The 22131-nt window shown below is 33.9% G+C and overlaps 2 protein-coding genes across 4 annotated transcripts in view; both read left to right on the forward strand.

The window, feature by feature from the left end:
* Window positions 1-22131, forward strand: part of LOC130985259 (uncharacterized) — a 920555-nt gene that overhangs the window by 887773 nt on the left and 10651 nt on the right. The window lies entirely within an intron of this gene.
* On the forward strand, window positions 17987-21773 carry LOC130985278 (two-component response regulator ARR10-like). Of its 2 annotated transcripts, none has more exons than XM_057908180.1 (7): window positions 17987-18492; window positions 19839-20199; window positions 20271-20356; window positions 20433-20469; window positions 20576-20774; window positions 20866-21181; window positions 21274-21773. In XM_057908180.1, exons 2-7 carry the CDS (start codon window positions 19890-19892, stop codon window positions 21457-21459), a joined length of 1134 nt encoding a protein of 377 aa, XP_057764163.1. In that variant the 5' UTR covers window positions 17987-18492; window positions 19839-19889; the 3' UTR covers window positions 21460-21773. The 2 variants fall into 2 exon arrangements, with proteins under 2 accessions (XP_057764163.1, XP_057764162.1); XM_057908179.1 differs by having other exon boundaries at window positions 20271-20347.

The following is a 22131-nucleotide window of genomic DNA, read 5'->3' on the forward strand; positions in this document are numbered from 1 at the left end:
CAAATTTAACTTTGAGTATCATCTCGCTTGGAGCAATTCAAATTGTATTAGTCTCAATCATTCCGCCAATTAAATATAAATTTTAATTTGGAGAGCAAGAGCTTCTTCTTGTATAAATTTATTTTAGTGAAACCTTATATAAAAAAAATCAATGTGAAATGAGGTGATTTATATGAACTCTTCACTCGATTAAGATTATTATAAATTTAATACATAATTAAAGATTTCTATTGTATTTTAACATCATATCTTCTATTGCTCTTTATCTAAATTCTTCATTTATGCATTACTAATTTCATAATTTATCTATTATTATTATTATTATTATTATTATTATTATTATTATTATTATTATTATTATTATTATTATTATTATTATTATTGAAGAAATTGAAACAAAGAAAGTTTTTAGATATGAGAAATATATTTTTCTTCCCTCTACAAATAAAATGTATGGATATATTTTATAAAAAAATAAAAATAAAATTTTAATTATTTTGATTGACATAAAATAAGATTTTGTTTTAAAGTAATCAGGTTATAGAATTTGTGCCTTATTATTCAAACATGTAAATCAATGACCGAACCCGTTTATAATTTACATACACGTGCATGTCTCAATTCAAATTCAATTTAAAATTGATTTTATTGAAAATTAAGAAGATAAATATTATATATATATATATATATATATATATATATATTCATACAGTATAATATATTGCAACATATACATATAATATATACGCATTTGAGAAATATAAAAATAATAACAAATATACATTTAATCATTAACATTCAATTAAAATCATTTATTGTATATTATCAAATAGAAAAAAGTATGATTATTTATTTATTTATTGAATTTATCTTTTTGGCAAAATTAAAAAATTAGAAAAAAAAAATACACTGAAAAAATTAGTGTAATTTTTATTTTTATTATTGTAATATTGAATTTTATTTTTAATGAAAATTTTGAATATTAAAATAGAAATGTATAAATGAGAATTTTGTGGAAATGGAGATTTAAGCATCAAGCTAAGCACCAATGCATTGGAGATGGTTGGTGCTTAGGTGAGGACCACCATCTAAGCACCAACCTAAGCACCAATGCATTGGAGATGCTCTTATTGGCAGGAGACGGAGAAGAAAATAAAACATAATAAAAAATATAAAAATAAAATAAAATATAAAACTTAATGACGGAAGTTCCTACATCATCGGTGACTATTAATTGATAATGTATCAACCCAAAACCTCAGGTTAAAATGCATGATCTGAAGGTGAAGGTGATCTTCTGCTCCTCATTTTGCTTTGGTTTTGTGGAGATCTCAGCTGCTTGTGGTGTTTTGTCGCTTGAAATTTCTGTTAGTTGTGTCATTTGGATTAGACTACTATAATTTTGATTTTCTGTATTTTTGCTATTAGCTGATTGAGATCAGATTTGCTCTCTGCTTTCCTCTGAGAGAGCTTGAAGCTCAAGTCAAGTGAACGACCTGATTGTTCGTGACCTATGATGTAATTACTTGCCAAATTTGAACTGTCAGTTTATTTCTATGTATATAAATCCATCAGAAAATTACCGATTGATTTTAAATTAATATATGGTTTTCCTCTTATTTTACTGCTATCTGTCCTCTCCGATTTTGGTATGTATCGCATGTGAAGCTGCAGTTTATACAATTGAAATGCATGTAAAACGGATGCGTATTTGCTAAATGAATAAATCCCGAAAACTACTATGTTTATCAAATTAATGGATGCTATTTTGAGTACACTATTTAAGCCTTCTTTTAACAATGAGATCGTTATATTTGTTCAATCAATGAAGATTCCCACTGGTGTACAAGAAGTTGAAATTTTATTTAAAATTTGCTGTAGTTTTGTGGTAATTTATTTATTTGATGGTTTATTGCATTTGTGTTAGCCCCTACCTCTCAAGTCTTGGTGGGTATTTGACAGATAGTGGGTGATAGATATCGACGGGTAGCGGATTGGTGGATACCAAACGAGCAACGGGTATCCGTGGGTCGCGGGTATGGGTGACAAATAGTAGTGTACAAAAAGTTGAAATTTTCTCTGAAATTTGTTGCAGTTTTGTGATGATTTATTTGTTGGGTGATTTATTGCATTTGTTGGGTAGTTGATTGCAGGATATCGTCGAGAAGCAGCAACTCCCATACCTCGCAAGTCACGGCGGGCATCCGACGGGTAGCGGGTGACGGGTATCTGACGGGTAGCGGGTGGCGGACAGGAGTGAGCAAAATCCGGTTAAATCCGAAAATCCGAACCGAACCTAACCGAAATACTAATTCGGTTCGGTTAATTTGGTTTTCGGTTCGGTTTTGGTTTTGAATTTTGAAACTTTTGGTTTTTCGGTTCGGTTATGGTTTTTAAGAAAAAATATTTGGTTAACCGAAAATCGAACCGAAATAATTAATTTAATAATTTAATAATATATATATATATATATATTCTTTAAAAATTAAAATGATTATTATTAGTGCTATTCTATAAAATAGTCAATAATTACTCTTAATCTTCGGTAAAGATATTTTGAAATTTTGGATTATTATTTTTTACGGATTTCGAAACATGTACATTGAATGCTATTTAGTTATTTAAACTTTAAAAAATATATTGTGTATTTATTTCGGTTATTTGGTTTTAACCGAAACCGAACCGAAATATTTCGGTTCGGTTTTGTTCGGTTTTAAGCATGTTCGGTTCGGATTTGGATATTAATTATATAATTCGGTTTTAATTTGGTTTCTGTTATTCGGTTCGGTTCGGTGACCGAATAACCGAATGCTCACCCCTAGTGGCGGATACCAGACGGGTGACGGGTATCTGACGGGTGACGGGTATGGGTGGCAAATAGTAGTGGGTGACAAATAATTTTTTCGAATATACGTTTCGCTAAGTCATGTTAAGGATGAAAGTCCTATTTAATTTATTTTTTCATTTTAGTTTGACGTGTAATATAGACTTATATTATATTAGCAGATTTTTTTAGTGAATAATCTCCATAATTCATAAACATATTAAGAAATAACTTTTACATTTTTTTATATATAAATTATAACACTAAATGATACCCGTCGAATTTCGACGGGTTACACACTAGTTTGGACTTATTTTGATTTTTCCCACGAACTTTGAAAGTTGTCAAAAAATAAATAAACTTTGATTCATTTTGTTTTCTCCCATGAACTTTGAGAATCATCAAAAAAAAATACATGAACTTTGGCTCATTTTGTTTTTTCCTACAAAATACTTTATAAAAAATATCAAAATAATTATTTTATTTTATTTAATTTTAAACGTGGTTTTGATTCTAAAATATAGTTTAAAATTAAAAAAAAAATCATGTCACTCATGAATAATTGTCATCTATCATTAATTAAATTATTTAAGCTATCTAATTAATTAAAAAAATTATTTGGACCATCTTTTTATAATAATATATTTCATGGGATAAAACAAAATGAGCCAAAGTTCATATATTTTTTGAGAATTCTCAAAGTTTGTAGAAAATAATAAAACGAGTCAAAGTTCATGTATTTTTTGACAATTTTTAAAATTCGTGAGAAAAATCAAAATGAGCTGAAAATTCATGTATTAAGGTGTCAATAACTCATTTGAATATAAGGGTGCCTATTATTAATTATTTGATCTGGTTTAATTGCCACGATACAAGAATAAGATAAGAACAGCTATAATAATACTCTTGTTTATTATTTTAATCCTTAATTCGAAATGAATTAGTCCAACTCAAGAACAATTGAATTCATATTCTTTTTCTCACCAAAGACGAAATTATTACGTTCTTGAATCAGCTGTACAAATAACGACCATGAAATTTTTTTTAAAAAAAGAAAAAAAATGAAGAAGGGGAATTTGCAAAGGGAAGATGAAAATAGGCACATCATTGTCATCATGTCATTCATCTAAGAATAAAATGAAGAAAAAAAATATTCCAGCATGATGTCGTTTTTGTTAGATAGATTTTCTCAATAAATGTTGCAATAATAGACTTAATAGTTACGGTTGAACGATAAGTGCTTATAATTCGTATGATCAACCACTTAATCAAACGAATTAATAGACGCATGAAAATTGAAAAATAGAACAAAGAATAAATAATATGGCACTAGCTTCTAAAATAAATTTTAAACACTATTTTATTTAACAGGATTTGCCTCATTTTCATTCCTCTAGCTATTCGGAAAATTGTCAAATAAAATCAAAGAAAAAATATGTTAAGGTTTTGAATCCAATCGGGAAAATTGCACTAGTATCTAATGACTTCATCCCAAATCCCAATAGTGTGGTTCTCTAGGTTTCAAATTTAGGGAAAACGGATTTAGTGAAATTCTTCAAAATTTCTCAAATTGTATAACAAATTAAAGCGACAATTATACAGACTTAAACCACAAAACAGATAACAAAATTCTAAATTTATAACTTTTAAAATTTTTATATTCCCTACTAAAAAATATAAGTACAAAGCAAAAAATTAACCCCGCAGTGCGACTAGAACCCCCCTGTTTGGGTAATATATTAGCAATTTAGAGCGTGTTTAGCTCGTTGAAACAATTTATAATAAAAAAATAAATAAAATTTCAAGAGCTTATAATTAAACTCCTCAAAAAATAATTTTATTTATCCCAACTTATTCATGTAATATACTCCCTCCGTCCCATAAAAAAGTATCACTTGAGGATAACATGAGTTTCAAAAAAATAGGTTAGTAAATAATGTGTTAAGTGAAAATGAGTGATTGTGGTTGAATTGATTGTGAGTAGGGGTGTAAACAAACCAAGCCGCTCGCGAACTATTCGGAGCTCGGCTCGAAAAAAGCTCGTTCAAGTTCGTTTAGAGAAGCTCGATAAATAAACAAACCAAACTTGAACTTAGTAGTATTCGGCTCGTTAGCTCGTGAACATGTTCGTCAAGTGATTCAGCTTGAAAAATATAAATTATTAGTAGATACAACTTATATTTATCCACTAAAATTAATAATAATTGTATTAAATCTCTAATTAATTTTATTTGTCATAAGAAAATAATTAATATATTTATTGTTTTAAATAAAAAAACTTTATTTTTAAAATAAAATAATCAATATTTTGAATATAAATATAAAGTTAGAAAGTTTGTATAGGCTCGATTAGGCTCGTGAGCCGCTCGCGAGCCTCAAAGTATTCGGTAAGTAAAGTTCGGGATTCGATTCGATACTAAACAAACCAAACTTGAGCACACCACTATTCGGTTCGGCTCGGTTCGATTACACCCCTAATTGTGAGATTATATAGATATGAGTGGAAGTGGTTGAGGTTAAAAGGAGAAAGTGGGGTTATGTTCCAAAATAGAAGTGATACTTTATTATGGGATAGACGAAAATGGAAAATGTGATACTTCCTCCGTCCCAATTTTTAGTATAAATTTGAGAGTGACACGGGTTTTAATAAAGTGATTAGGTGTTTTGTGAGTGGAATAAAGGTCTCACCTTTTATGTGATTGTTAAAATAATAAAAGTGGAGTAAGGGTTCCAGCTACTTTTACTAAAAATAGAAATGGATACTAAAATGTGGGATATCCAAATAAGAAAAGTTGGAGATGGAGTATAGAAAGATAATTTGTTTTTCCTTACAACTTTTCTCACTCTTTTTCTCTGTCTTTTCTCATTTCTCTGTCTTTTCCCACCAATTTTTGTACTATTTCTCTCTCTCTTTTTTATTTTATTTTGTTCTAAAATTATCAAATTTGATTCATGAAAAAATATTCAATATACATCTTAAATTTAAGTTCATGATAAGATATTTAATATGGCATAAAATCATCAAAAATAAATTTAAAACGAATAAATTATGAAAAATTTAAATTTCAAATAATTTATTTTCTCTATATTTTTAAAGTTTTATAAATTTTTATTTATATTAGTGTATGAAAATATTTATTTATTTATTTATTATGACACATAATACTCTATAATAGTAATAATAATAATAATAATAATAATAATAATAATAATAATAATAATAATGTGTAATGCCAAATCTTATTATCAAATAATTTAAATTTATTTAATAACTATAATTATCAGTACACTTTATATATACGAAGTTGAAAATATAGTTTTCAAATTCAAGGCTTTATTGAGTAATTGATGTAGATTATTTTATTTTATGCTGAATCGAAATTTTATTAAAAGAAAAAAGAGAGAAAATGGACCTAAAAACCCCTGAGAGCACAAGCGCTAAAAGAAAAAAGAGAGAAAATGGACCTAAAAACCCCTGAGAGCACAAGCGCTAACAAAGGGCTGGGTCGCAAAGGATTCGTCTAAAAGCAAATCAAAAAATCGTGTAAAAACAAAGAAATCGAATATTATGAGGAAAATTTAAAAAAAAAACGTCCTCGTTCTCAGCATCTTCGTCGTCCAACATATCTCCCCATTTTTTCTTTTTTGTAGAAACCACTGCCGACATAGTTCGGGCAGCGTCGGAAGAGGAGTGAATCACAAAGTTTTGTAGAATCGCTCCTCCAAACTGAGCATACGGCACTTTATTCAAGAACTCCATCGGCGACAGAGGGTCAAGAACGACGCCCTGCAAAATGGCACCAGCAGCACTGCCTGCTGCTTTTTGGAAATCCGAAGACATATCATTCTTAATTATACGCCGGAGTCGGTGCTTGATAAAGGAATCAGGAACCTTCCCCTTCTTGGTAGACCCCTTCAGTCGTCCTCGGCCGCGAGTTATGGGGGGATCCCCGTGCGGGCGGTCGGTTTCTTCCCTGATGCAGGCGGTCGGAGGTAGGCAAAACAACAAGCGGCTGGACTACCAGAGGATGACCCGTAGCATCCATGGAAGAGTCAAAAACTCTTGCGGGCTTGGGCTGACCGGGCTATCAAGGGAGCCACGGCCTTGCCAGAGAAGGCCACCAAACCACGAGAGTCATCCGCAGCAAGGTGACCCTTAGGTGTTTGAGAAAAAACCTCAAATGGGGTAGACCTAGGAGAAGTCTTTTCCTGCAAAATCTCCATATCCTCTCCAGCACCAAAACTCATCTCTTCACCAACATCAATTTGATTGAGACTAGCCAAGGCAGAGAAAGAATTTCGAGTATCCATACCCGCCTCTGTGGAACGAGAGGCAACAATATTCGTAGGTGTGCTGGATTTTGGATCATGATTCCCCGTGGAAGGAACATTTTTATCAGCCGCTTTGGGAGGGACTTGTCGCCAAACAATCGAACGGTCCCTTGGCTTTCCCCCCTTCTGTTCTGTTTGTTAATATTCTGTTTACCCTTGGGCTAATCGGTAGTCGGAGAAGAAGGCTCCGCCTCAACATGATTCTTACTGCAATCATCATTAGAATGGCCAATAACAGAGCAAATCCAACAAAAATATGGAAGATTCTCATATCCAAATTCAATCTCAAAAATATTATTGTCACATTTCACATCCAAAAACTCAGGGATCTCAGCAGCAATATTCATTTCAACAAGGACTCTGGCAAAGTAGCCAACAACCGCTCTACCAGCACAACCATCAATAAAAATAGGAATGCCAACCTGTCTGGCAATGCCTGTAAGAAACTCAGGGTGCCAGTACTCATGCGGAAGATTAAAAATACGCAGCCAGAGCCAAAGTAGACGCGGCCTTATTGGGAATGATATTGGGAACCCAAGCGTGGAGATGGAGTATTCCGGTACACAAGCGCCATGAAGCTTTAGAAAAAGCTATCGCATAGTCGTCGTGAGAGGAGAATTTCAAGGTGAAAAAACCCTTCCTAAGAGGAATAACCTCCCAGGAAAGCGACAGCTTCCATAACCCAGTAAGTTTAGAGTAAAGGTCGGCAGCAAAACACTGCGTATCACCTTTGCGCAGAAAGAGGCGGCCATGTATGGCATGTTGGAAGGATCGGACCTGTCGCTGATGAAAGACAGGAGAGAGCATAAGACAAGGTCTGTCTTCCTCAACCCTAGGCTTGAGGATAACAAAATCGTGGGTAGGAATATCGGCCGGGCGTCTGGCTTTGTTCTTAAGAGTGTCAGCAAAGGAGATCGTGGCAGGGCGGCAGAACTTGGGGATGCCGTTAGCGGACTGCCCTTTGTCTTGAATGGACTACCCATTGGCCGCCGCATGAGGGTGTGGCGAACTAGCAGTATGAACCAAAGCACTCCCCTCAACCCTATCAACATTAGGAATACCCAGCGGTTGCTGGATTATCGGACCCGAAAGAGCTGGGGTGTCTCGTAGATCAGTAGTAGGGATCCCTCCATCGATGGGCAAGCTGCTTTCAGAGAGCAGCGGCGTCGCACCTGAAACAGGCGCCGAAGTGATCGCGCCAGCCGAAGGGGGTGGCAACTGCGAAACCGTAGATGTGAGAGAAGTCTGTTGCGGAGCCCTAATCTCAGGGAAGAGTATATCAGTGATCTCCTCAGCAGCAGCGGCACGATGAACTGGAAGAACGACAGATCTAGATCCAGCAAACTGGGCGATCAGCGGCGGCATGGTGATCGGTTGCTGAGAGACCGTAGTACGCGAAGGAGTCAACGAGATCGGCGGAAAATCCACATGGTATGAAGCGGAGTTCATCGGGCCGGTGAAGTACAGCCGTCCCAGCGACACAAAGAAAGGAGAAACCCTACGGCAGCCGGAGCTGCGTAGGGAGAAACCCTAAAGAAAACCTCATCTCATCCAACGGAAATAAAGTTGGGAGAATATAATATAGGTGGAAAAAAAATTGAATTTTTAGAATCAGATTATTTTATTTTATGTTTAAAACATATTTTGCATTTATTTATATTTTGATTTTATTTAATATTTATTTAAACATGTCGTTTACTTTTGATATTCGTCGTGTATTGCACAGATGAGCGTACTGGTTTTCTCATTAAGCAACAATAATTTTACAAACTATATGTACCATGTTTTACTAGACCGACAACCTGAGGATGTCGATTTAGCTCACCACATTTGATTCGTCACATTTTTAAACTCACGCTAAAATTATTAATTCGAAATAGTTCATGATTTTATTTGCCAAAACTCCAAATTTTATCCAGCTTAATTTTTTGAAGTTGTTTTGCATGAACTTGAAAATCTGTTTGAAATTTATTTTTTGTAATTTAAATGATATTATAATTGTGTTAATGATTATAAATTATTTTTTATTTAATTTAATTATTAATTTTATTTTAAAAAAAATTAGGCCCCTTGAATCGACATCAATTTTTTTTTATCCATGTAGAAATTAGAAGGATTCTATATTTATTTCCAAAGGTTTGGATGTGAGGTCGAAATTACAAAATGATACAAATTCCTAATTTATATAGCAATATATTAATCCATCAACTTTTCATGCTAAAATTTCCAGCCTTTGAATATTGGTTTGAATAAAAACGGGGTGTGTATTTAAGTTTGTTGAAAAAGAATGACAATAATTTGAACTGTTTGTGAGTCAGAAATTCAAAATGAGTTCAACGGTCATGATCATATTAGTCAAAAGATTGTAGTTTATGTATGGATGGAATTAACTCAATTAAGTAACAACTGTCAAACAAAAAATATTTAATTTCACATGATAACGAAGCCCAGACAACCATTTAAAAAATTTAATCCAGCCCCTATGTTACTTACAATATAGTGGTTTTTCAATTACAATTTACAACTAACTTTTTATAAGCGATTAAAATTTTCGTGTCCAATTATTGACATGCGCACTCTGAATTCTTTTGTTATACACTTCTTTCGTCTTTAAATAAGGTGTTTCAATCGTTCCTCTGCATGATGACTCGACTCATGCAACTGGCGGACAGCAACCTTCTACACGTGTGGCCTCGGGGAGGAGTGATATGCCTCTTGATCAGGTTCGCCCAGCCTCATCAACAGTCGAGCTCACTGAAGCTCCTACGGGCAAGCGAGGCAGAGGGCGTCCTAAGGGCGCTACCAAGCAATTCGGGAAAGGGGGGGTTTCTGATACCTCTTTAAAGCACCGGTTACGACATCCTGCTATTCCAGGCTCCAATATTAGTAGACCTTCGGATATTCCCGGGGATGCAGCGGCTCTTGCGATGACGGGGGTCTCTTATCAACGTTGGGGGGACAACATGGATTCTGATATTCATACGGTCTCTAATCAACGTTGGGGGACATCATGGATTCTGATATTCATACGGTCTCTAATCAACGTTGGGGGGACATCATGGATACTGATATTCATACGGTCTCTAATCAACGTTGGGGGGACATCATAGATTCTTATAATCATACGGAGGATGATGCTCTTGATTTTTGATTGTCATGGGGTTCCTGCTATGTAACTCATGCACATTTCTTGACTCTTTTTTCCTCTCACGATGTTTTTCCCTCTGGGTCTTCGCCGTTATAGTTCCGTAGCCCGTTAGTTTGCGTCTGTTGTGCCTTCAACGGGTTTTCTTTGTTTTTTTCGTTTTTCTTTTTCTCAATAAAATTCCAATTCAGCAGCAGCAGAAATAAGGAGTATCATATTGGGAAATTGATTTTGTCCCATTTTAACGTCTTATTGCAAAATTTTAGAGTAAAATCATGCTCAAACTTTCAATTCAATCTTAAAGTTAGAAAAATAATAGTAAAAGCTTTAAGAATTGAAGGATAATATCTTGAAGTTATTTGGTCAAGTAATTATTATCGTAAAAAAAAAAGTAACAATTAATATGAAAAAATAATATTTCAAAAATTAACTATTGTTATTTTTACTCACGAGAACTTCTACTCTTCGTTTTGGTCAAATAATTATTATCGTAAAAAAAAGTAATAATTAATATAAAAAAATGATAAGTGAAGGAGTGTCTCCAATGGACTAATGTGAGTGGTTTGTAGAATAATGTATATATATTTTATTTATACGCTCATGTGAGAACTGATCTCATGGATGAGACGGTTTCACAAGAGATAGACTTATATTTGTGATACAATTATGAAATTTATAGTAGCTCTCTCTCTATATATATAGTTATTAGTCATAGTATTATAGAATCATTTTTCCAACTCTAAACTTCTAGTTATTTATTTATTTGTAATGACTATATTATCTATATACACAGTTGTAGCTATAAAATCATTTAGTGTAATTAATGAAACATCCTTATTTATGTTCAAACAGTGACATCGACGGAAATCCAATGCTTATCGACGGAAATTTTTGTTAGCGTCACGGCCCAAATGTTGTATAGTGCTCCATCCCTGAAAAAATTATACTAGTATCATTACTACTTTTGTTCGTTTACAAAAAATATAATTTTTTCTTTTTCCAAAATTAGCCTTTATAATTTAAATCTTATTTATGATCAAAATTTACAAAAAATAAAATAAAATAACCAACCATTTAATTAATACATAAACTTTTGTGGATTTTCTTCTCTACTCAATTTTGGTGGATCAATTCATCCACTTTATACAAAACTCCTTCCCTCCAATGTGTGCGTGCGTGTGTAGTACTTTGTAATAGAAATTAAATATTATTTATTGAATAACATTTTTTTATCTATTTCAAAATAATTATACATAATTTCTTCATTCTTTTTCACGAATAATTACTTTTACAGCTGAAACATTTATTGGTGATTATGGAACATAACATTAGTACATTAAACATGACTCATTATGCAGATCCATATATACTTAGGGCTGTAAACGAGCCGAGCTCAGCTGAATAGGCTCGAGCTCGGCTCGTTTAGATATTCAGGTATTCGAGCTCGGCTCGTTACCCACTTTTTGAACTCAAGTTCGACTCGTGTGATACTCGATAATGTCAAATTCGAGCTCGAGCTCGGCTCGTTAGATATTCGTATACACGATGTTCGAGCTTGAAATAGTAAAAAAAAAAACTTCTTAATTAATATGTTACTCGGGCTCGAACTCGTCTCGTTTAAGGCTCATGTACTAACTCGATTGAAGGTTCGTGAACATGCTCGTAAACATATTCGCGAACAATTGAATCCGAACATGTTCGCGAGCTTAGCGAGCCGAGTGTTGTCAGGCTCGAGCTCGACTCGATTAAATTATCGAGCTCGAAATCAGGCTCAAGCTCGACTTGTTTACTATCGAATCGAGCTCCGAACGAATTTTTTTCGAGCCGAATCTCGAATAACTTGCGAGTAGCTCTGTTCATTTACAGCCCTATATATACTACTACATTCACAAATCAATTAAAGTACGTATATTTTATTTTATTTTCTATTTTCAAAAGGATGCGTTCTTTTTTATTGAAAAATATATTTTACTCTTTTTCATGTTTTGTAGAATATAAAATTTTCTCTGGACAATATGCAAAAAATTACCTGAGCTTTTCACTTTACAAAGACTATTAAAATTTGATACATTTTTTTTCAGATATTCTTATCCTATGATGAATTTATAATATATATAAATAATACTAGTAATAAATAAATAAAACAGACCCTAAGTCAAAAATGGCTCCCTACGGTATCTACTTCAAACAAAGTATCAAGATATGCATACTTTGAAAATTATTTCATATATATATTTAAGTTTTTGGTGGATCTACTGCGTACATGACGTGTTATAACTTATATACCCATGCTACATATATAGTCAACAAACACACACACACTGACACAAATAATTGACGATATTCAAATATTGCACCTAATTACATGTCATTTAGCTTAATTAGCTTTTAAAGAGATCCTTACATTGTGGTTTAATTTGTTTTATTAATTCTTCAAGCCAATTCCACTATTTCACTTTGAACAAATTACTACTCCACATAAGTTACTAAAATGCATATTTTTTACTTAATTAAATAGTATACCTGCAATTTTCGTAGGCCGGTGATGGTTATAACTTGAGATTTTGCTACATGTAATTGACTATAAAACCCAACCCTGGGTGGGGGACCCAAAATTAATCAAAAGGTGGTTAATCCATATAAATTAATGTACCACATTCAATTATACAATTGAATGGCCTCGAATTTAGAGATCTACATTTAATTAATCTTATTTAAACTAACCTTGACCAAGCAGCAGTAACTCTTGATAAACATGCCACATTAATACATAGGCAAAATAGTAATAATTACAAGTCAAAGAAGAACAAAATAATTCTATCGCCATTTCAGTAAGAATTTAAGACCGTGCATTAGTTTAATTGTAAATTAATACAAGACCGTAGTTATGCAAATGTTGTTACATGCATTCTCACGTCAATCATTACAATAAAATATATAAATCGGAAGACGGTCGATCAATGTATTTTAGTTAATTAATTAAATAATGCTTTGCATGAGATATCTTGGTTGAATGTCGACATCCGTGAAAATTTTATACATGAATGATTCCAGTGACCTAAAATGAGAAGAATGTCAACTCTCCCTCCAAATAGAAGACAAGAAAACATATGTTTTTTAAGGTGTGTAGAGTTTCAAAATATACTAGCTAGTTTTCAAACTTTAATATATGCTGCAAGAATGTTTAGTTTTTTTTAATCCCATTATCCCCATCACCAAGACCCAATTCACACTCTTACACACTTGTGTCTCAGGCTTAGATCTCTAATTAAAAATAAAGAGCCAGTTTCGAATGTCCTTTTAGTGTTACCAACTTCTTTTTAATATATATAAGAAGAAATAAAGAACAAAATAATTAAGTCCGGTATTTTCAACATATATACTGCTTCACTGTCTCAATTTAACTTAATACACATATATGCAAGTATGCAAATATACTGCAATTTCCAGCTAGTTCAAGATGGCCAGCTGATCTAAACAGATTTAGAAATATCCTTATAAATTAAGTAATCAAATGTGAGTCACCATATCACAAATTAATTTAAATTTTACTCCCTCCGTCCCAATATTCAAGTCCCGTATTCCTTTTTGGGCCGTCCCAATACTCAAGTCCCCTTTCCTTTTTTAGCATTAATTAGCATACAATTAATAGATTTAATTATGTCTCTCTCTCCTCTCACAAACCAACCCCTCTCTCTCTCCTCACTTCTCTCTTCTCTCTCAAATCGTCATCTCCCCCCTCTATCCTCAAATCGTCCACCTTCCCTCCGCCCTCTTCCTCCCCTGCCTCGCCGCCCGTTTTCCGGCGACCAGGGCTCTGCCCTCTCCTGGCGCCTCGCCGGCGCCGCCGCCTCCTATCTCTCCACCGCCTCAACCCTCTGCATCCACCGCCTCAACCCTCTGATCTCCTCCGCCTCCGCCTCCACCGACTCCCTCTCCCAGACACATCCGCGCAGCCAGCCGCCGCCCGTTTTTCTAGCGGCGGCGCCGCCCTCTGCAAAGGGCGAAACCCTATCTCTCTGTATGTACTCTGCCTTCCACCGCCTCTCTCTCTCTACTCTTTTCCTCGAAGGCGGCACGGCGGCACGACGGCAGTATAGAGGTGGTAGGGTTGCATATTAGGGAGGTTTATTCCCAGCTCTGTTGCAGATTTGGGGAGAAATGGTGGCCTTGCCGGCAGATTTGGGGAGATTTGGTTGTAGATTTGGGTTGCAGATTTGGTTAGAGATTTTGGTTGCAGATTTGGTGCGGTGGATTTCTGAGCTTGATTTTGCAGATTTGGGGGAAAATAGTGGCCTTGCCGGCAGTGCCGATGATGCTGGAGTTGGTGGAGCTGGAGCGATTACAGCCAGTGGAGGAAGTGGCGGTGGTGACGGCCGGCTGTAAATTGGGGAAGCCGGTGGCGGTGGAATTTGTGGAACTGGAGGAGGAGCTTCTGATTTCTGGCGGCCGGTGGAATTTGGGGAAGAAGGTGACGGCCGGCTTCTGATTTCTGGCGGTGGAACAGCTGGTCCACTTTTCTCTTGTAGCATTATTAGTTAATTTAATTAAGAAATAAAATATTATTAATTAAAGCACTAATTATGTGGTCCCTACTATTTTTATATCTACTTTAACTCTCTTAAATACCCGTGCCCAAATGAAAGGGGACTTCAATATTGGGACGGAGGGTGTATTATATACACACTCTGCAGTCTGCACTACTGTGCCGTACGGTGTGATTGTTAGAATATATATTTGTGGCAATAAATTCGATTATTGGCTGACGTGGTAGATGCAGGTGACACATATATATATTTGATATTTAAGTCACCCAATCGGTTAATATAGTAAATTGGGAGATACAAGTTCAATTAATTAATTAATTTAGTTAAATTAAATTGTTAGGTTTTACATAACAGACTAGTAAGGTACAAGGAAACAGTAGGTGATGCCCGGGCAGAATTGGAACGTAGAAATTGCCACCAAAATTGACTAACGTATATAGTAATATTGCAGTTAGACTTCCACCAAGAATGCATCAAATTCCACATAATTAATTAATGTTCATTCTTTAATTACTGCCATATGCAGCTGTGATGCAATTCACGTACGAATATTGGAAGCATTGAGAATTCTGCGTGGCTGATAAAAACTAGTTAATGGCGATTTGATTTAAGTGCATTTTCTTGGGTGATGCTCGGCATTAAATTATGAAAATGACTGGGGCAGTTATGATTGAATATTCATGCATGGCTGTAAAAATTTAAAGAGCTAGCAATTGATGTCACTTTAATTTGTAATTTATACTGTATAAAAAGTGTCTTTAAGCACACCATATAAATTATATTATATTAATTACGTTTTTTAAAGATAATTTTATAAATGATATTATTATATATTCATAAGAATAAATTAATACATTGGATATTACACTATTTGAAAAGGCTTATAAATAAATATATCTATCCAATAAAATATATTTAGAATAATATATATATATATATATGTATGTATGTATGTATTAATTCATTAATTAGATATACATTAAAATTCTATCAAATTAATTTCATCTTCTATATTGCTAAATATTTATAAGAATATATTAGTTTAAATTTTTTAAAAATAATATGTGTGCATGAATTTATATATCAATTTATTAGATTTACATAAATTTTTTATCTGATTTCATTTTTCATCGCTATATATATATATTTTTTCAATTTCGCTTCACTTTTAGTAGAAAAGAAGAATTAGATCTAAGAAACGTACTATAACAATATAATAATGTATGAAATATACATTAAAAATCTATATGATTTTATCTTCCATCACTACGTTAATTAAAAATCTATCTTCGATTTTATACTAACCATGAAAAGAATAGTTTTTGAATTTTTTTATATTAACTATAGTGAAATTTATTATAATCATCAACTTTAACAATTGATTAATGTGAAGTTCATAAAAAGCATGTATATTGCTTGGAAATTTACTCAGGTGCATTCTGCGGTGGGGTTCGTTAACCTGCACGGTGCGGCCGAAGGTTAATTTGCTTGGAAATTGAGAGGCCACGTTTGCCGCATTATGAATAGAGATATATGTATATTATTGATCAAATGTAATCGAATCAAGCCGAGTCGAGTATTGTTACACTTACTACACTCGTATATTCGAGCTTGACTGAAACACGATTACTATTCACTCAAGTCCTGCTTAATTGGTTTATCTATAATTCTTTAAAAGGCATGTAATTAACCTTAGCTAAGAACTCGTGTGTCACGAAGTCTCATTGATTAACACAAAAGGTGAAGACATCTTTTTGAAGAAAATGTTTCTGAGGACATATGCCGACATTTTATTGTACGAATTTCTAATGCATATTTCCTTCCTTCATCAAATATGTAAATGAATATTTCTCACTTTATGGGATATAGTACGTACTAATTATTTGTAGTGTAATTGTTTTTTTTTATCAAATTTAATTATGGTGCAGTGAAAACGTCCTAATGTTTAAAACGTGATATTTTGGTACTCCCTCTGTCCGCTAAAAGTGGACCACTTTGGCTGGGCATGACATTTAATAAAATTGGTGATAATTTTGATATAGTGGAGAAAAGGTCCCACCACTTTATGAGATGTGCGGTTGGGATTGAATTTGGGGTGGTTTTTTTGTAAATAAAGAGTGTTTGTAAGGATAAAAGATTAAAGTGGATGATATGATGAGACCATTTCTATAAAAGGAAAGTGATATACTCTTTGCGGACGCCCGATATAGTAAAAGTGGTCCACTTTTGGCGGACGGAGGGAGTATCAATTAGAGCATCCGCAATGAGCTTACTTGATAGCCTACTTGATAGTGGGGGACCACATTGAGTAAGTAGTGCTGCATTGGGGCTACTTGATAGCCTACTTGATTTTTTTAGTTTTTAAAGAGAAGAGAGATTTTTAAAGAAGAGAAGAGAGAGAGAAAAAAAAAAATAGATCGCTCGTGTATACCCGAAGGCTCGAGTAGGCCTCGAGTAAGGCCCCCCGCAACGCCCTACTCGAGTGCAACGCTCTACTCGAGTAAGCGCTCGAGTAGGAGCGTTGCAGATGCTCTTATTCATATACACTATCACAAAAATATCCCAAAGTACAGTTTTCTTCTCGAAAAATCGACGTGTCAAGCTCAACTACTATTAGTGTGCCACGTCGATTTTTCTAGACAAACAAATGAGTTTTGGGATACTTTTTTGCGACAAGGTCTAAATGTTAGGTATCAAAATATTACGTTTCACATGTGAGAACATTTTATTGAATACACTTTAACACTGTGATAAAATGTGATATTTTTAATTAGAGAAATATATATATATAGTGTGTGTACATATATATTAATTATTAATTGATCTTGATTTATGGAAACCCTAATAATGATGAATATAAAATGAAGCACATGGGGACAGAGAATTGTGATTTCACATTGTGGAGAAAGAAAGTCTTTGTTTAGGTAAGATAAGGTTGATACGGAATCCTTTTTCAAAGTGATTTCTTGGAAAGCATATAATCCCCAGAAAGATGATTTTTTTTAATTGATCAATAGATAAATCAAAGTCAGCAGAGTCACTAGCTGAGATGAAAAAAAACAAACAATTAAGATAATCACATGAATAGGAGAGAAATTTGTTTTATAAATAGGACAACTGTCAGAGAAAAAAAGGGTTTTTGTTTTAGGGGAAAGTCACATGATACTCAACAGCCAATGGGGCCCTTCTTCATCTGCATCCATAATTCAAGAATTATTGCATTATTACACACTATAGACAACAAGTGGAGTGTCCGACCATCGTTGAATTTTCATTTTTTCCCCTCTTTAAGAAAGTACAACCCCCCATTTTGCATGAAAGTCTAGGTAAAAATCCCAATATTCTAAAGAAATAGTCGCCTTTGGAATTTATTTCCATTGTTGAATCAAACTGCTAAATCTAAACCTCCTCCCTCTCTCTCTCCAACCTTTCTTCATCTATCCACCATCTTGATCAAAGTTTTTCCCAATATGATAATCTTGTCGGTTTGAGTTTCATTCCTCAATTCTCTTGTCAGAGAAAGCATCGACGGGGTCGGTCCGATCGAGAACGATGAGAGCTGAGGGACGACGATCATCAGTTGGTGCAAGTGTTGCAAACTAAAGAAGATCGAATCCAATTGAGCCTGATTATATTTCCGAAGGGTTTGTATATATCTTGAATGAAATATTTACTGCATAAGAAAGCCCTCATCTTAACCTCTTCATTTTTATTTTTAGACCAATATCAGAGTCTTTTTATCTTTTCCCCAATGAATTTGATCTTTTTTTTTCTGTTTATGTCTATCTCGCCCATGATTGATTGAACTAATTGTTTCTTGAATGGTTGTCGGTTTGATCGATGCTTTTCTATAGCTCGAATCGAAGACCATATACCTTAATTTTTTCGAACTTTACAAACCGGATTAAGAAATACTATAAATTTCGATTCATAGAATTGAGAATTTCATCTCTGAAGGCATCATCATTTCTAGCTAGGATATATATACAGTTATTGTAGGCTGCATGGCCCCCCGCCACTATTTCTATCCCATTTTTAGGGTTTTTGCTGTGCATATATATCTTGAGCTATCTATTTGCAATGTAAAAATTATACTTCAATTAGAAAATAGAAAACCTTAGGAATTTATATAACATTGAATAAATCTCCTTTCTCCCTCTCCCTCGATCGAGCTCTCTTGTTCGGGTTTCACTTAATTATTTTATTTATTCTAATTTTATTTGGAGATGTAAATTTCATTGGAAACAATGGAAATCCTCTCTATTCGCCCCCTCAAATTTCTATTTTATTCATCCTTTAATTTTTTTTATTGGGTGGGGTGAGGGTGGATTTAAGTATATCTGTATAATCAAACTCCTTCAATTCTTCATATATATATTCAACTGTCTTACCTGCCCATTTGGAGTTTTTTAAATCAAATCTACTTCCATCAATGAAGCTGAATGAAACAATTAAATAAGGAATTATTGAAAATGTCCCTCCCTCAAGCCTTCAGTAAAAACCCATAATCCAGTGTTGTAGTGGCTACATGCAAGTAGTTAATTAGATAATTATTAAGCTGTACAGCCTCGACATATGATGATTGCTAATAAATTCCATATTTTACTATGATCTGATTATTCGATTTCTGATGAATTGCTATATATACACACATAATCTTATTCAAGAGCCCTTAGTAATTAATTAATCTATTTAAAAAGTGAGAAAATCTTTAGTTTGTTATTTGGTTAACTCGAATTACGTATACCCTTTCATGACATATTTCTGTATAATTTAACCTAATTTGATAAAATGATTTTTTGTTTTTTAAGAGTCCCAAGAATTTACCTAATTATGTACCCTTTCATGCTTTCATTCAAGTACTCCATAAGTATATAATTTAATAGTGAATGAAATCCAACTAATACCTTTTAATTTGAATTCATATATTCTTCTGTGTAATTTGCCTACTTATGCTGTAAATATAGCCTTATACAATTCATACATGCAGATTGAAATTGTGAGCAATGTGTCCACTCTAATTAATTAAATATCTTGGAAGATGAGTATTAGCGGAGAAGACAACATGGCCTCATCAGATTCATCTGAGAACCTCTCCTCGATCGACTTGAACGAGGAGGCGGGGAGCAATGTAGTTGGCGATCCCATGATTGAAATGTCCGGCATAAGCATTCAAGAAGCGAGAGACGAGAGATCCGGAGACGACAGCTCCAAATCCGAAGATGGCCATGCCAAGGACAAGAAGAATTCAGTTCGCCAATACGTTCGATCCAAAATGCCCAGGCTTAGATGGACTCCTGACCTTCATCTCTCCTTTGTTCATGCCATTGAAAGACTAGGTGGCCAAGAAAGTGAGTTTTTAATATATACTAATATAGTATTTAAATTTACCAAAACATAGTAATTAACAAATTATTTGCAGGAGCCACTCCGAAAGCAGTGCTTCAATTGATGAATGTGAGAGGGCTGAGCATCTCCCATGTCAAGAGTCACCTGCAGGTGCACAAGGCTAGTGTAATTTAATATATGACATATCTTTATTTAACTTCTTTTTTTTCTGATAATTATATTGCTATCATTTCAGATGTATAGAAGTAAGAAGCTTGACGAATCTGGACGAGGTATACATATGCGGTTTTTTTCACATAATTAATTTCATATATAATGTTTAACATGATTTGGGAAATTCGTAATTAATATATATATATATATATATGCATGCAACAGTAATAGGTCAAGCAAATAGGATTTACATTCAAGGGAGAGGCTACTTGTCTAGCTCATCATCAGCTTATAATGAGAAATGCAGCCCATTTCACGAGTTGAGAATGGAGAATGGTGGCATTGTCTTTGCAAGGAATCATCTCGATTGCTCCACGCCATTTCCACAAAATTTAAAATCCCATCACAGTCTATCTTCTTCCAGGTTCGTGCCATGGACAAAAATTAAATCGTCACATAAATTAAATAGTAGTATGATTTAATTTCACTTATATGTATTTTTTTCACAAAGGCAGGTACCATCCATGGTCCTCTTACCGTCACGAACCAAAAATTAGGGTTGAACCGGGACTAATTTCAGAGGTTGGAACCCTAGAGAAACGGTCTATCTCTAGTAAGTATATCCATGCATTGCACGAGAGCTACGGCCCACTTAGGCCGAGCCAGCTCCTCCAAGGAAGAAGATGGCCTCACATCCAAAATCAATCCAAAGAGAAAGAAATCTCCAAATCCAACAATATTTGGTCGTCGTCACAGAGTTTAAGACCACAATCTCGTTGGATTAATAATAATTCTATCCACAAATCCAGCTTCAATCTCGACAGGCTTCAGGTATATATATAACAAATGAATTAATTTGACCTCTTAATTACCTAATTTTAACTACTTCTGCATATAATTTATTTGATAAATAAAATACGCAGCTGATGAATGAGGAAAGGAAAATGGAGCGCAAAGAGTGGTTTCCAGCCGATTTGAAACTGGGATTGAGCCTGAGTTTAAGCAGCAACAATGATCAGAAAGGTTGCAGCAAAGACGGGGGCGATCACTCGGATATTAACACGAAGCTTTCGCTTGCTCTAACCCCTCATTCATCGACTGCAAACTAGCTAAACAATCAAATTAAGTTCATATATAGCTGATGAATAATATGTATACACTTAAAATACGAGAAAAAGTGGCTAAGTACTTGAGATCTGACCGTGTATGCTCGAGTTGAGAGCATGGGAGTGAGATCTTATAAGTACTTAGTCTTTTACAAGGATACCTAGCTAGCTACAACACATAATTAAGCAGCTGCTTTTGTGCTATTACTTTGTTTCTGTGTTTTCTGTTTCTGTTAATTAGCTAGCTGCATTTTTGCATATGATGAAATACTACCATTGTATAAGTATTTGTATTTTTCTGACTCGGATCGTTTCAACTTTTGCTTGTGTTTTAGATTCTCTCAACTTTTCTTTTTGGTTGGTGAGCGTTGTTGAAGTTCTTGGTTTGGCGATGTTCAAACGTCAACGCAGATAAAACTGATATTTTGAAATTTTAAAATTAGGGTTGATTGTGAATTAATTCATTCTTTTATAATTTTAACACGATTTTAAAAATGTTGCAATAATGTCACCTTGTATGAAACAAATTCAATTTATGCTGAGCTGGCGTCAATTAAATTTGAAATTATTTATCAAGCTTGATTTTTTAACATATGTATATTTGTTAGGTTGTGCTACATATGCATGCTTTTGTATATTTACCTATAACACTTTAATATCTTGTTTGATAAAAAG

Source organism: Salvia miltiorrhiza, chromosome 5 (genome assembly GCF_028751815.1).
Source record: "Salvia miltiorrhiza cultivar Shanhuang (shh) chromosome 5, IMPLAD_Smil_shh, whole genome shotgun sequence".
NCBI lineage: Eukaryota > Viridiplantae > Streptophyta > Magnoliopsida > Lamiales > Lamiaceae > Salvia > Salvia miltiorrhiza.

Bases quoted from the DNA above. Each gene is read 5' to 3' on its own strand.
- LOC130985278 (XM_057908180.1), top strand. From the start codon at position 19,890: ATGAGTATTAGCGGAGAAGACAACATGGCCTCATCAGATTCATCTGAG. The intron at 20,200-20,270 runs GTGAGTTTTTAA...AATTATTTGCAG, and splicing joins AAGACTAGGTGGCCAAGAAA to GAGCCACTCCGAAAGCAGTG. The intron at 20,357-20,432 runs GCTAGTGTAATT...CTATCATTTCAG, and splicing joins GTCACCTGCAGGTGCACAAG to ATGTATAGAAGTAAGAAGCT.